Genomic DNA, 13178 nt, shown 5'->3' on the forward strand with positions numbered 1-13178 from the left:
CACACACACACACACACACAGACACACACAGGCCCTGACATCATCACCATCATCCCTCCAACTCCCTGCGTCTTTGTATAAGCTTTGCATTCAGTGGTCTGTTTGCTTTTTTAATTTTTTAATGCGATGATACAAACGGCTTAATTACGTCGCGTATTTGTCGTCTAACTTGTAATTTTGCAACAACAGCCGAAAGGGGCATTTATTTATAGGCTGAGTCTTGCGGACAGTTTCTCCCTAAAATAAGACTTCCCTGAAGGAAGATAACCTTATATTTTTGTTTTAATTGCGGTTTGTTTGTGAAGAACAATGTGTCCACGTGCAACGATCCGAATTTTCTCCTGTTCTGCATTTAAACGCAGTGAGAGTCGCCTCCATTGTTCAATTTGTGGCTTTCATTGTGACTCACTTTTCCTATGCGCATCTTAGTTGCTCTGTAAACGAGGACCAGCAGAAACAAAATACAGCAATTTAAAACTCATCAGAGCCATCGAAGTACATCGCATTGCATGGGATCTGTGTTCTTTTTTTAAGAAACGCAAAACAATCGTATTTAAATGCGAATTTTAATTCAGCGAAACTCAGTCAAATGCGTCTATTTCTTATTATACTTGTATGTTTTACTCTTGATATTCAAAATGTTGTATTTTTAGTTGTCAATTGGCCTCAGTTTGGTTTTGACTTTGACGAAAACGAGGCCCAGCACTAAATTCTCTTTGTCTTGAGCGCGTACGAACAATAAACTGTTCTCATGGAAAGTGACACACAAATCTTAAAATGTAAACATGAACTATAGCGTTTTTTTGCACGTTTACACGAATCTGGACAATAAAGTGCAGTACGTGTGTATTTGAATGAAAAACAAAGCTTATCTCGAAAATTACATTTCTATTCGGTTACAATATAACACATGTAAACTGCAGACTCTTTGCTATTTATCTGACTTTATACAGTTTCAAATGAGCCGCATTCATGTGTGAACAACGGGCCGCCGACAACAGTCACTTCGGCCGTTTAAGAAGGTTTTTCTGTCCCAATACGCTGCGTAAAGGCGGTAAACAAGAGGCCGCTCCGCTCAGAACAACGCAACCAAACAAACAAAAAAGAAATCAGACTTGGACTTATCCGGTTACATATAAAACATTCAGGGCTTTTTTTTCCGCCCTAAGTGCAGACCACTACTCACTCACTCTTGCCCACAAGCTCTGAACTTGGGCCATAAAGATTTACTGCCCCAAAAGGTGGGAAAACTCTATTAAAAATAAAAAGCGCTCACATTTAGGTGCGCAGACATTCCGCTGCGTCTGTGGCCTCAAGTCAAAAAATGGGAAATGTAAAAAAATATGTTCATGAAAGAAGAAAGGTGTGAACATTTCTTTCATAATAATATTAAACCCGCACAGTCTACTGAACGTGTCGGTGCCTTAGAATGGCCGAACAATGCGTTGTCCAAACTTCTCTGGAGTGAGCTCTCTGAAAACAATTGTCCACGTATGTACAGATATGGAGATGTCTGCTTTATTTTCCAATTTGAGTCACTTGTTTAACTTTGTAAGACGAAACAAATGAATCCATTCCGAGATCTGGTTTTTGACTATTTACTGCCTGAAGATCTTCTAGCCAAAGTCCGATTTAAAGGAATAAAGAAAGAAAAGTTCCTCGTCACAAACGAGCACATCCTGTCGATTAAGTGTCCTCTCCGGCTCTCAGCGGTGTTTCCTCTCTGTTCTTCCTGGCCCGAGGTGCTTATTTGGCCAGACTGCAACTTTCAACTTGACCTTGGCCTCCAGCCGCGTCCAAAGCTGCTCGAGGAAGAGTGCAGCCAAATGTGGAAGTTTGGGATATTTTTTGTGGACGCCGAGTTTTAGTTTGCATAGGGATAACACCGTGCCAAATGTGAGGATGATGAAATGTTTTAATTTGATATATTATGCTTTTTTTTATTTATTTACAGGAGAGATGCATTATTATTTTCTTTAAAATGCGTCTGTGAAATCTTTGTGCGTAAAAGCGTCGCTCAAATCCAGTCAGCTCAGATTATTTAAAGATATGGTGTCCAATAATGTCAAACTGTACAGTTTTGACTGAAAGCGTATAAAACACAAATCCTTAGATCTTAGTCAAAAATAATTTCCAAACAAAATATGATAAATCCCCTTTTGCTTTATCCTTAAAGTGTGCGTAACGGATATGGCACGCGTAACTGTCCTGGCACGCGTAACTGTCATGGCACGCGTAATTGTGCATCAGCTCCAACGGGAAATAATATACATATATCACTTACACGTTTTTCTCACGCTATACCTATTACACAATTGTTCATGTAAGTCTGCTCTAGTTCCACTGTTTGATCGATGGGATTGGTCTCGACATCTCAGCTTCACTGTGATCAGAATTCAGATGAACAGCTCAATTTGAGATTGGAGAAAAAAAATACATCCAGGGCTTATGTGCGTAAAAGAACGTGGATATGCTGACGTGCAGCGTCTCCACAAACACTCACAGCCTGATCTGCTCTATCTGATGTCTAGACGTTTATCATCTCCTTTGCATATCACGTGCTCGACCCTGGCCAATAACCTCCCGATCTTGATGTACTCAGGCGCGTTGGTATCGTTACTCTGCCCGAGTCCCTGTCTCAGCTCAGTCGAGGGGATTTTGAAAAAGAGTTGGTCGTCTCGATGTAGGGCATGCTATGACCGCCTCATTGCTCCTCCACTCGCACTGGATTGACCCGGTGATGTTCCTCTACGACAACGGCCTGGATGAGAGAAGCAAGAACATGGAGGGATTTACTGGAGGCAATTTCGCTGCGAACCAGTGCAGGAACTTGTTAGCGCATCCGACCTCGCTGGCTCCCAGCACCACTTACACTGCGAGTGAGGTGCCAGTCTCTGGCATGGGGGAGCCGGGCAAACAGTGCAGCCCCTGTTCTGCCACTCAGAGTTCACCCAACGCGTCTCTGCCCTATGGATATTTTGGCAGCAGCTACAGTTATCCATGTAGGATGTCACACGGCAGCGTCAAGGCGTGCGCGCAGCCCTCTGGCTATGGCGAGAAATACATGGACTCCTCTGTCCCCGGTGAGGAGTTTTCGAGCAGGGCGAAAGAATTTGCTTTTTACCAGGGCTACTCCTCTGGTCCCTACCAGCCAAGCTACTTGGATGTGCCCGTCGTGCCTGCGCTCAGTGCGCCATCTGAGCCAAGGCACGAGCCCCTGCTGCCCATGGAGCCCTACCAGCCATGGGCCATCACCAATGGCTGGAGTGGTCAAGTTTACTGCACCAAGGAGCAGCCACAGCCAAATCCTATGTGGAAATCCTCGTTACAAGGTATGTTTAAATTAATTTACTATCATAAACAAGCATTGGTCGTGGAAATGTACAAATAAACAATAGAAATTCGAATTTTTAATATGTTTGATGTCAAATCTGTAAATGTCACTGCTTTCCGCACATGAGAATAAAGAATACAAAACAGAAATGCTAAGTAATGATACAAAAAAACGATATAATTAAAATCGTGTTCTCTCTGTTGCAGTCGAGCAGATTGAAATATGACCTTGCATTTTTCTTCCCCTCCTCAGAATCGATATCTGCTGGAGACAGCTCTGCTCGCCGTGGGAGGAAGAAGCGTGTGCCATACACCAAGGTGCAGCTGAAAGAACTGGAGAGGGAGTACACCACCAATAAATTCATCACCAAGGACAAAAGGAGAAGGATATCTGCGCAGTCGAACCTGACAGAGAGACAAGTGACAATCTGGTTTCAGAACAGGCGCGTAAAGGAGAAGAAGGTCGTTCATAAATTCAAGAGCTCCAGTTAGCTGTGGAGATTCTGATCAGGAGGTGACATGCGGACATGGATGCGCTTTTCCTCCACTCCCCCCCAAAAAAACTGTGCTATAATTTATTACATATGAAGGTTTTCTTTGACGCCACTGTGGCTCCGTTTTTTTTTTTTTTTTTTTTGCCCACTCCTTTACTTCCTCACGTTTTAATTGGAACCAGTCGATGCGGCCCGTTCCCAGAGGATCGGAAATGGTTTTCTACATGTTGACCAAGGCGACTCTGCGATGGATGTGTGATCTCCTGAAAACATTAAGCAAATGACACGAGATCTGGTTTTGAAGGCCAGAGACACCCAGAGAAACACGCCATATTCTAACAGAACATTAAGAAGTGTAGACAATCTCTAGAATCAGTTCTTATTTTAATTTTACACAATAATACAATGTCCAAGAAAAAGAAAAGGAATATCTGCCTAGATCATGACGGAAGAAACGGGCCAAGTTCACAAATGACTGATTTATCAAAAACCAAACGAATGAATCTTTAAATTGATATTTTACGCATTCGTTCAAACTAAAGAGAAGACGTAAAGCAACTCTCTTACAGCATTTATTTGTGGATACACAATTACAGTTTTAAGAAACACTTAATTTCACAATTTGAAACCATTAAAAAACTTAGACATATGTGCTTTTTAAACAATCTCTTTTTGTCATTCGTTCAGTTTATCTGTTTGTCAGAGGGTGTTTGTTTAAAAAGTGATCAGTCTTAGAATTTCAATATTTTACCCAAACCTCGTCCCCGTCACGTCTTGTTTCTGAACACAGGTTATTTATTCTGAATAACTCGCCTGTCAACAGACTGACCTCCTCTCTGTCAGTCCAGGATGATTCCTCGTTAAAAAAAGAAGTGCTGAAACAGTGCGCATATTTAAACATGTAAATACTATCTCACGCCAACTATCTATTCTACCTTTTTTTTTTTTTACTGCAATAGCCAAAGTTTTTCACAATAAATGTTTGAGAGACGCGTTGTGAGCTTGTCATTTTCATTCATCCTGTTGAGTCCAAAACGAACACGAGTGCTGGATCTAAGAGGATCAGATTAATCGCTTCACCAGTTCATGTCATGATCCATTTTCAAATGGTCACAGTGGAAATTGTCTGAGCTGCTGATGGTGAGTTGAGGCCTTTAGGAGCCTGAGCCTCTGAGAGTGCATGTCTCCATCTAGTGGTGAAGTCCTGACAGCACAGCTTCTATCCGGGAACTTCATAGTCAGTGCATCTAACTTCTCAGACTTAACATATTGCAAATAAAATAAATCACATTAACAATTTACTGCTAATGTAACAAGTCAAAATCCTATTTAGTCATCAATGATGGTGCTTGTGTATATTGTTACACCTAGACAAAAAATAGGGGTACTATAGTAATTATATAATTGACAAAAGTAGATAAAGCCGGGGAACGATTTTTATTGTTGTTATTGTTGATCTAAAAATTATTATTGTTGTTGTAACTATCACCTCAAATGCATTTAATCTCAAAATTAATGTATTAACTCATATATTTTATGACATATGAGTTACAAATATTTTAAATTGAATCAATGATTTAATACAAACATAATCGTGATATGTTGAAAATGAGAATGAAAAACCTTTTATCGATTAATCTCATTTTCATTTTTGTTTCCCTACACATGTGAAATGACAAAGTTAATAATGGACTCACGGGCCAACAGTATTCTTCTAGTTTTTTTATCAAGTGGAATTCGAAATTGTCGTTTCAAAAATCCTTGTTCACAGTTCATACGCATATTGATTCATACTTAAAACGGAGAAGTGAAATATGAAATTATAAAACGCGCAGTCTGTTTTCTTTGTGTTAATCCATTACAGGACGTGTCTCTTTTCATGATGAGTTTCGTTTTGTGTTCAGGAACAAATTGTTTATTTCAGTTTGCAGCAGAAGAGACTGACACGCTGTCCAAACAAACCAGCCAACCCATTTACCAACTACATCTCACTGTATTGATATTCGCCTTGATACATACAGTTATATACTGTAGAATAAAATAATGGTGTTAAAATGGTTCAGAATCATATGACATTTACAGTAAGCTAAACTAATCGACATCAGCGACCAGGATATATTCGTTCACAGGATTACTGATTTATATTTAATATGGATACAGACAATAGTCCTCTGAACTGTGATGGTGTCAAACCTTATGACCTGTATGGTTCTGTAGTTCGTCTGTATTTGATTGGTCAGTTTGTGCCATGAAAAGAAGCTTTAGTTCCAGATTACGAGGCAGCAGAGTGTTAACCTCTCACGCACAAACAGGGGATTTCACCAACAATAGCAAGTTTATCGTTGTACTCAAGAGGCCTGGCTGCTGATAGACTGGATAGAATGGCTGTAAGAGCACAGGTTTATTATTTATAGTTTCCAAGGATGTGTGCTGCTTTGTTGTCCACTTTTGTTTTTGGTGTTTCTGATTTATAAATATTCTTCCACCTTGGTGAACCGTGTGTCGAGAGGGACTCAGAGACGTTCCTCTGTGGTTCCTGTGCAGGAGGTGGCTCTCCTCTCTTCCCCTGTGCCACTGCTCCCCCTAACAGCTCAACACGTTAATGCAGCTCACTCCAGAAAAGTCCCGTATAAAGGCTGCAGGGCCTGAAGTGTGTGAATCAGTTATTATACGAATAATATTATGACATAAACTGCAGAAAACCTTTGTGTAAAAACAGTAAAAATTGGAAAATGGACCCTGACTTTGAATTTAAAAGTTCCCATTTGCCATGGAGGAAATTGGAGCCAATAAAATTCACACAGTCACAAAGACATAAAAGGCTGCAACAGAAGAATGAAACATAAACTTTGATTCAGTCCCCTTGAAAAAAAAAGACAATATATATCCTTTAAAATGTTTTAACTTATATGTTTGGGAGGGGTGGGGTGTGGGGGGGTGTTGCAATGAACTTCAGACAATCAAGCAGGAAAAATCTTTATTGAAAAATCTAATATAATTGAAAATAAAAATGAGATAAGTCCCGTTCAGTGTCCACAAACAAAAACAAACAAAAAGTCCAATTCGCTGGCATTGGGATCACGCACAGAGAAAGTTTTGTTAAGCTTTTTTAAGTTGTTCCTTTTTACTGCAGCTTCAGCTATAAACCCCCACCCACCCCCTCAAATAGCACCCTGCATCCGGAGACGCCCCCCCCACCCCAGGTGCTGTCAGACTGCAGCTACCAACCATCTTTTCCTGCTCCCTCCTCCTCCTCTGTCCCCTGCCTCTTCACATCTTTTATCTGCTGTATGTTCGAACTGAATTCATTTTTTCTATCATACTTCAATATAGTTTACTTGAAATGTAATAAGACCACGTGCGGCCAAAGCAATTTCCAAAAAGACGATTTCATGGGAAAAACTAATCAAAAGTCCAAAATCAGTAAAGGAAAACCCAGGGGCAATTTTTGGGTTTCATTTTTAAACTCATATCTTCTCAATATCGTTTTGCATGTTTTATTTTTCATGCTAAACTCTCATTAACATAAACTCCTCGCACTCCTCACACGGATATTTAATTGAAGTGATAAATCGGTTTGAATTATCTTTATTAACACCTCCAAGTCATCATGAATATAATAAAAATGAGGAGATTTGAAAATGGCTGCTATTTGGTTTCCTCCTCAGCAATTTTAAGGCCCCACTGAGACAAATACAGTCTCCACAGAAACTCAAAATTCCAAACACATAATTCAAACCTACTGGAACAGTTGTACTGATTAAAACCTGTTTTATTTCCAAGACCGTTAAACATTTAAATAAAAGCGTCCCTCTACATCAGTAACTGTTATCAAACTTAATGCTACTTGTAAATACTACTAACCGATGTCTATTATTTATTCTGCACAACTTCACAGACTGGCCTCTAAACTCTGAGTCTTTTAGTTCAATATTAGAAAATAGCTTCTGGTCGAATAAACTCAGGGGTCAAGAGAAAGCAGGTCACAGATTTTCAGGCTGTTAAACTAAACCACAATCCATCAGAAGTGTGGATAGAAAATTAACCAAGAAAACTGTTTGGATATTTAAATCCCGTTAGAATAAGCCACACCAGACACATGGGTTAGATCTAAATCTATTTCACACAGCAGCTTATTTATAAACGTCACATATGAATTCTTTTTTCAGAAACTTTGCCTCAAGATTTTAAAAAATGTCCCATTTCCAACTATATTGCATCTGAACCTTTTAGGACGACTAAGAAGCGATCAGCAACTCTGGATTTTCCGGGAATTAATTTAAGAAATATATAAAGAAATGGCACCTGTAAATCTGTTTAGCATATTTGCTATAATTCCACTTATTTATTTGAAAATCTTTTTTAAACATTTGTTTTTCACTAGATAATTTAGGGGTCAAGGTTTACCAGTTTTTTCATTTTTTCTTCATAGCCCATTCGTTACTCTAACTTTAGTGCACCAATGGACAGTTATTGGCTCAGTTTTTATTTGATATTTTTGAATAGTTATTGGCCGAAGCCTGTTGAAAACAGAGCAGTAGAAGGAAGGAGGTTTAAAGTGACACACTGGGCCACTCCTCCAGTCTCGGCCTAAATACTGAGGCTGCCTCAGAGCGGCTGAACACCACCACAGAACAATTATAATAAAAAATACCTTCACATTTATTATGTAAGACAATTCTAATCGCCAAGTGAATAACAGCCCCACATGGTAATAACACACAGGCAGTGAGTGGCAGTGGAGCAGCAAAGCACCTGGACATGAGTGAAATATGACCGCCTCCTAATGCTTCCATGCACATGACAAATTCACAGTCTTTGATGCAGGAAACGTGAATTTGGACTGAATTTTTAAAAAAGAGTTAGCTCCATGCAAGGATCAAGTGTTACGTGACACATGTGCCCACTTCCACTCAGCAGCGCTGACTAATGGAAATGGATTGGAGTGTGGGGAAACAGCCCGTGTCCAACGGTTTATATTGGGCGTTGCAAAAGAGGGAACAGGCAAAGTAAAGATCGGAGCAAATGACTTTCAATATTCATGGCCTATAAACAACATCTGTGTGTTTACATTAAAGATTAAACGCGTGCTCTGCCGTGACTGCGTGTATATCAGCTGGTTGCCCTCATGTGAACTTCACTCAAGCTCCAGGGCCCTTCGTCTTCTTTGTATTCCAACGTTTTTATCTTTGCGCATGAATCCTCTGAGCAGTGAGCACATTGTGCACAATTACCAACGCGCGGTGGATAAACATACAGACTGGTTTAACATCAACTTTGACGCACACAAACAAGAGAAAAACCAGTATGCAGTTGAACGTAACTCTGCACATAAGGCGCATTTTTCCACAGAGCTTAAGGCTTTGTGCATAAAAACATACATGCATATCCTTCCAAATATACATACATGTTTTAATGGTGATTATAAGAATGTTACTCCTGTTAAAAAGGCATGAAGCAGCCATACAAGGGGGGAGAGAGAGGGGGAGAGAGAGAAACAACCAGGCCTGTCTCTACAGGCTATTGTCTCTTTGTCTCCCTGTGCCACACTGGACTGATTCCTGGTAAAAGTGCAGCGTGACTCACTTCGCTCCGCCACTTGTCGACTCCATTGCTCTATAAATAGCCAGCAGAACAGTATTAGATTCACAAACAGAGGTTATAGGAATTCATGCATGCAGGGGCTCGATGATAAAATATCCAAAAAAAGGCCATATCGGTAACAATAGCTTTCAAAAGTAATTGACGCATAATTGACGCACGTTCCGGTGCAGATTTCCTTGTCCTATCAAATGCAGCAAATTCCCCATTGTTTCCATTAGTGCTGCAAATATTAAAGCGCACATGCATAGTCTGCCTCATGCACACAAACATGCAAATGTGATCCTCATCCTCCAAAGTATTCAAATCTCTGCGTAAAGGTTAAGGTTGGGGTTAAGGTGAGGGTTAGGTTTACTAACTTAAATCTGGTAACTTTACGCATGAAATCGTTTGTAATGATCTGTTATCTTCTCCTCTGTGATGTGTTAGTTCAACAACAATAGTGTACACACAGCCACCGGTAGCCCTACCAATCATATCGTGATCGAAGAACCCGCGCTTAAGATATTAGCTCCATCAAAATTGCCCAATTTGGGTCGATGCAAATTTTCCCTCTCGGTATTTTTCCTTCCCCGTGCAGCCAAAGGTCTTCTTCATAGACTCATTGACTCATATAGCCTACACGTTGAGGCGTAGGCTATCTGTCATTTTGTGCCAGTGGTCACATGGCTTTGGCCCTCAGGAATGGATAGAGATGGATCCCCACGTCAGCTTGTAAGTCTCAGGATTTCTGCTCCAGCAGTCTGCCTCAAAGTGACTGGAGCGCAGCGCCGCGCAGGAACAATGCGAGGATTATTTTAGGACGTTTCCAAAAGGCAGATTATGGATTTTGATGAACGGATCTCTGGCTCTAATATGTATTTACCGAGCTGCACTTACTACGTCCCCGGAGCAGACTTCTCGGGTCTCCCTCATTATTTAACCCAGAGCCAGTCCTCTTGCCCCATGACATACTCCTACCACCAGTCCTCAGCGCTGCCACAGGTCCCGTCCGTCAGAGAAGTGGCTTTCAGAGACTATGGCATTGATTCTTCCAGTAAATGGCACCACGGCCGGGGGAGCCTGTCACACTGCTACACGGAGGACATCATGCACAGGGACGGCTGGACCAGCCCGACCTCACGGGGGGGAGAGCTCCTGGTGAAAGGCGGCTCCAGCGCCAGCCACCCGGGCTCCTCCAACCCGGCGCCGGGCTTCCACGGCAGCGTCGGCAGGAACGGCGTCCTGCCTCAGGCGTTCGACCAGTTCTTCGACACGGCCTACGGGGGCGCGGAGAGCAGCGCGACCCCGACAGCACCGGCGACGGACGCGGACAGACACGCGGCCAGAGGGAGCCCGGCGCCGGCGCACGCAGGCTCGGACACGGCGGAGAGCTGCAGCCCCAAGTCGTCCTCCGGCCACAGCGAGGAGAAGCAGAGCAAAGGCACCAGTGAGTAGGAGACAAATCCAACGCGTTGCTCTTAAAAGCGTTTTATATGCTGTTTTTATATGCACGTAAGGTTTATGGAGGGCCTGTAGATTTACCCTATAACAAAACTATGTTATAAACGACAAGATCACGTGCTTGGGGTTGAAATTGGCCGTGAAGACTTTGGCGTTAAGCTTGTCCTCCAGGATTTTAAACTGGATCTCCACGTTTTTGCTCTGTTGTCGTGCATGAATAGACTTGTTTTAATAACCCGTAAAAGTGGATTATTATGCCAAATAGTTGTTGTCTCTATATAGTGCTTAGATAACAATCCAAACACCCCAGGTGCCCCCTAAACCCCCCCACATTAGTGTCATTGTGATTAGAATGCATTTGCCCATCATCTTTATGTTTATTGTTACTGTTTGCTGACTGAAGTGGGCCGTTGTGGTATTTTAGTCTGACTCTTGGCCAGATTTATACATGGCTCCTTATTTAAACCAAAATATTTACGGAATCACTGGCCGGATTAAATCGTATCCTACAGCTGCTCCCCCATGCATGAAGGAATTTGCTTCACTAAGACAAAACTAACACCAACACAGGTTTTTTTTACGCACAGTCGAAGCTAAATCGCACAATAAAAGCGTACTATATCAGATACATGATACTCCAGTGGGTTTGGGTTGTAGGCCCACGCCCTCACCCTTATGAAACCAGCCAGTGTGGATTTACAGATTTCTTGTGCTTTTTCACAACTTCCGACACGCAATCCCTCATGCCCAACATGTTCCACTATCAAGTCCAGTCTTTGTTTACAAGAGGCCTGAGAGGATGGAGACACTTGAACTCCAACGATTCACAACTGCTCCTGCTCCAGAGCAAGAAATAGACTCAGCATGTCCACGTCTGTTGCCATGTGTCTTATAAAAGATGTGTGATAGGATATGTGTGAGTGTGACCTTTGGCTGTTTGTTGTGTTCCAGGTGGCCAGAGGACGCGCAAGAAGAGGTGTCCGTACTCCAAGTATCAGATCAGGGAACTGGAGAGGGAATTCTTCTTCAGCGTTTACATCAACAAGGAGAAGCGGCTGCAGCTCTCGCGGATGCTCAATCTCACAGATCGCCAGGTGAAAATCTGGTTTCAGAACAGGAGGATGAAGGAGAAGAAACTAAGCAGGGACCGTTTACAGTACTACACCACGAACCCCTTGCTATAAAAACAAACTGAACAAAGACAGTGACACTGGCTCGCAGCCATGAACAGTGCACCATCATGTAGACTTCACATCTACACCAGGACAAGGTGGCGAGCTTTTTTAATGTACCAGACTTCATAATGAATTCTATTTACACTCTTTTTGTCATTAAACCCATTTGCCTCTCTTATTATTATAATTAATATTATTATTATAAATATTATTATTATTATTGTTATATTTGGGGACTGTTATATTTCAAGATTTTAAAGTTACGTGTTTGCGTATTTACGCGGAAACCAGTTGTGTCTGAATTTACTTTCGCCTATACTAGGCCTTTTAAACAGACGGGTGTTAGCGTACTGCATTTTCAAAAAAATGTTTTTCTCCTTGAAATGAAACTTAATTGTCTCCAGTGTACACATGTACTGTACTGTATTTTCAGCAAATGCGTTTCTCTAACCTCTTTTAAATTAAACTTTCTCAATTTTACGCACGCATACGCACAACTTTTGTGGCCAGAAACATTGACATGGTATTATTGTTCGTGTTTACCCTCTCTCTCTCTCTCTCTCTTAATCGTTTAACTTTATTGTACAAATACATCTCGGATAACTGGAAAGTGTTTTGTGTGTCATGGAATTACTCCACAGAGCCCACCTGGCATCAGTGGCGCTGATCAAACTGTGCCCCCATGAAATGACTCTCGAATAGTAAGTAAGTAAGACGATGAGTTGAGTTAAAACAATCTGATCCCAGTTAATTGATTTCACACAGTTTTAAGTCTGAAATTCAACATCTGCGGTCGGACCTTCGGTGCCAGAGCTTTGTTCAGCTCTGGGGCCGTAAGGTCGGATTAATGTCCAGCTTCATTTAAAAGGGGCAAACCGCTGATAAAAGAGCAGAAACCCCGCAAATGAAACATAATCCGCTATTTTGTTTTATACACCAGCACGTGGTTCGTATCAGATGTACGACATGTATGTCTGATGCTATTTATTCCCCCCGATGACTGGAAATAAGATCTGACGCAGTTATAATTTGATATCCATTACAAAGGCTTCATTCAGTTCTTGGGTGACGTGCAGAGGCTGGTTTTGGACCCATCATGCCTGTTAGTGTTTCCTGAAAGCATCATGACACT

The 13178-nt window shown here is 41.6% G+C and overlaps 2 protein-coding genes across 2 annotated transcripts; both read left to right on the forward strand.

Annotated features, from left to right (window-relative positions):
• The first annotated feature begins 2695 nt into the window (after nt 1-2695).
• On the forward strand, nt 2696-3825 carry hoxa13b (homeobox A13b). The gene is made up of 2 exons (XM_061081683.1): nt 2696-3332; nt 3587-3825. The coding sequence occupies exons 1-2, from the start codon at nt 2696-2698 to the stop codon at nt 3823-3825; spliced, it is 876 nt and encodes a 291-aa protein (XP_060937666.1).
• A 6425-nt stretch (nt 3826-10250) lies between these two features.
• hoxa11b (homeobox A11b) lies at nt 10251-12055 on the forward strand. The gene is made up of 2 exons (XM_061081732.1): nt 10251-10857; nt 11823-12055. Exons 1-2 carry the CDS (start codon nt 10251-10253, stop codon nt 12053-12055), a joined length of 840 nt encoding a protein of 279 aa, XP_060937715.1.
• The last annotated feature ends 1123 nt before the right edge of the window (nt 12056-13178 follow it).

Source organism: Limanda limanda, chromosome 11, assembly GCF_963576545.1.
Source record: "Limanda limanda chromosome 11, fLimLim1.1, whole genome shotgun sequence".
NCBI lineage: Eukaryota > Metazoa > Chordata > Actinopteri > Pleuronectiformes > Pleuronectidae > Limanda > Limanda limanda.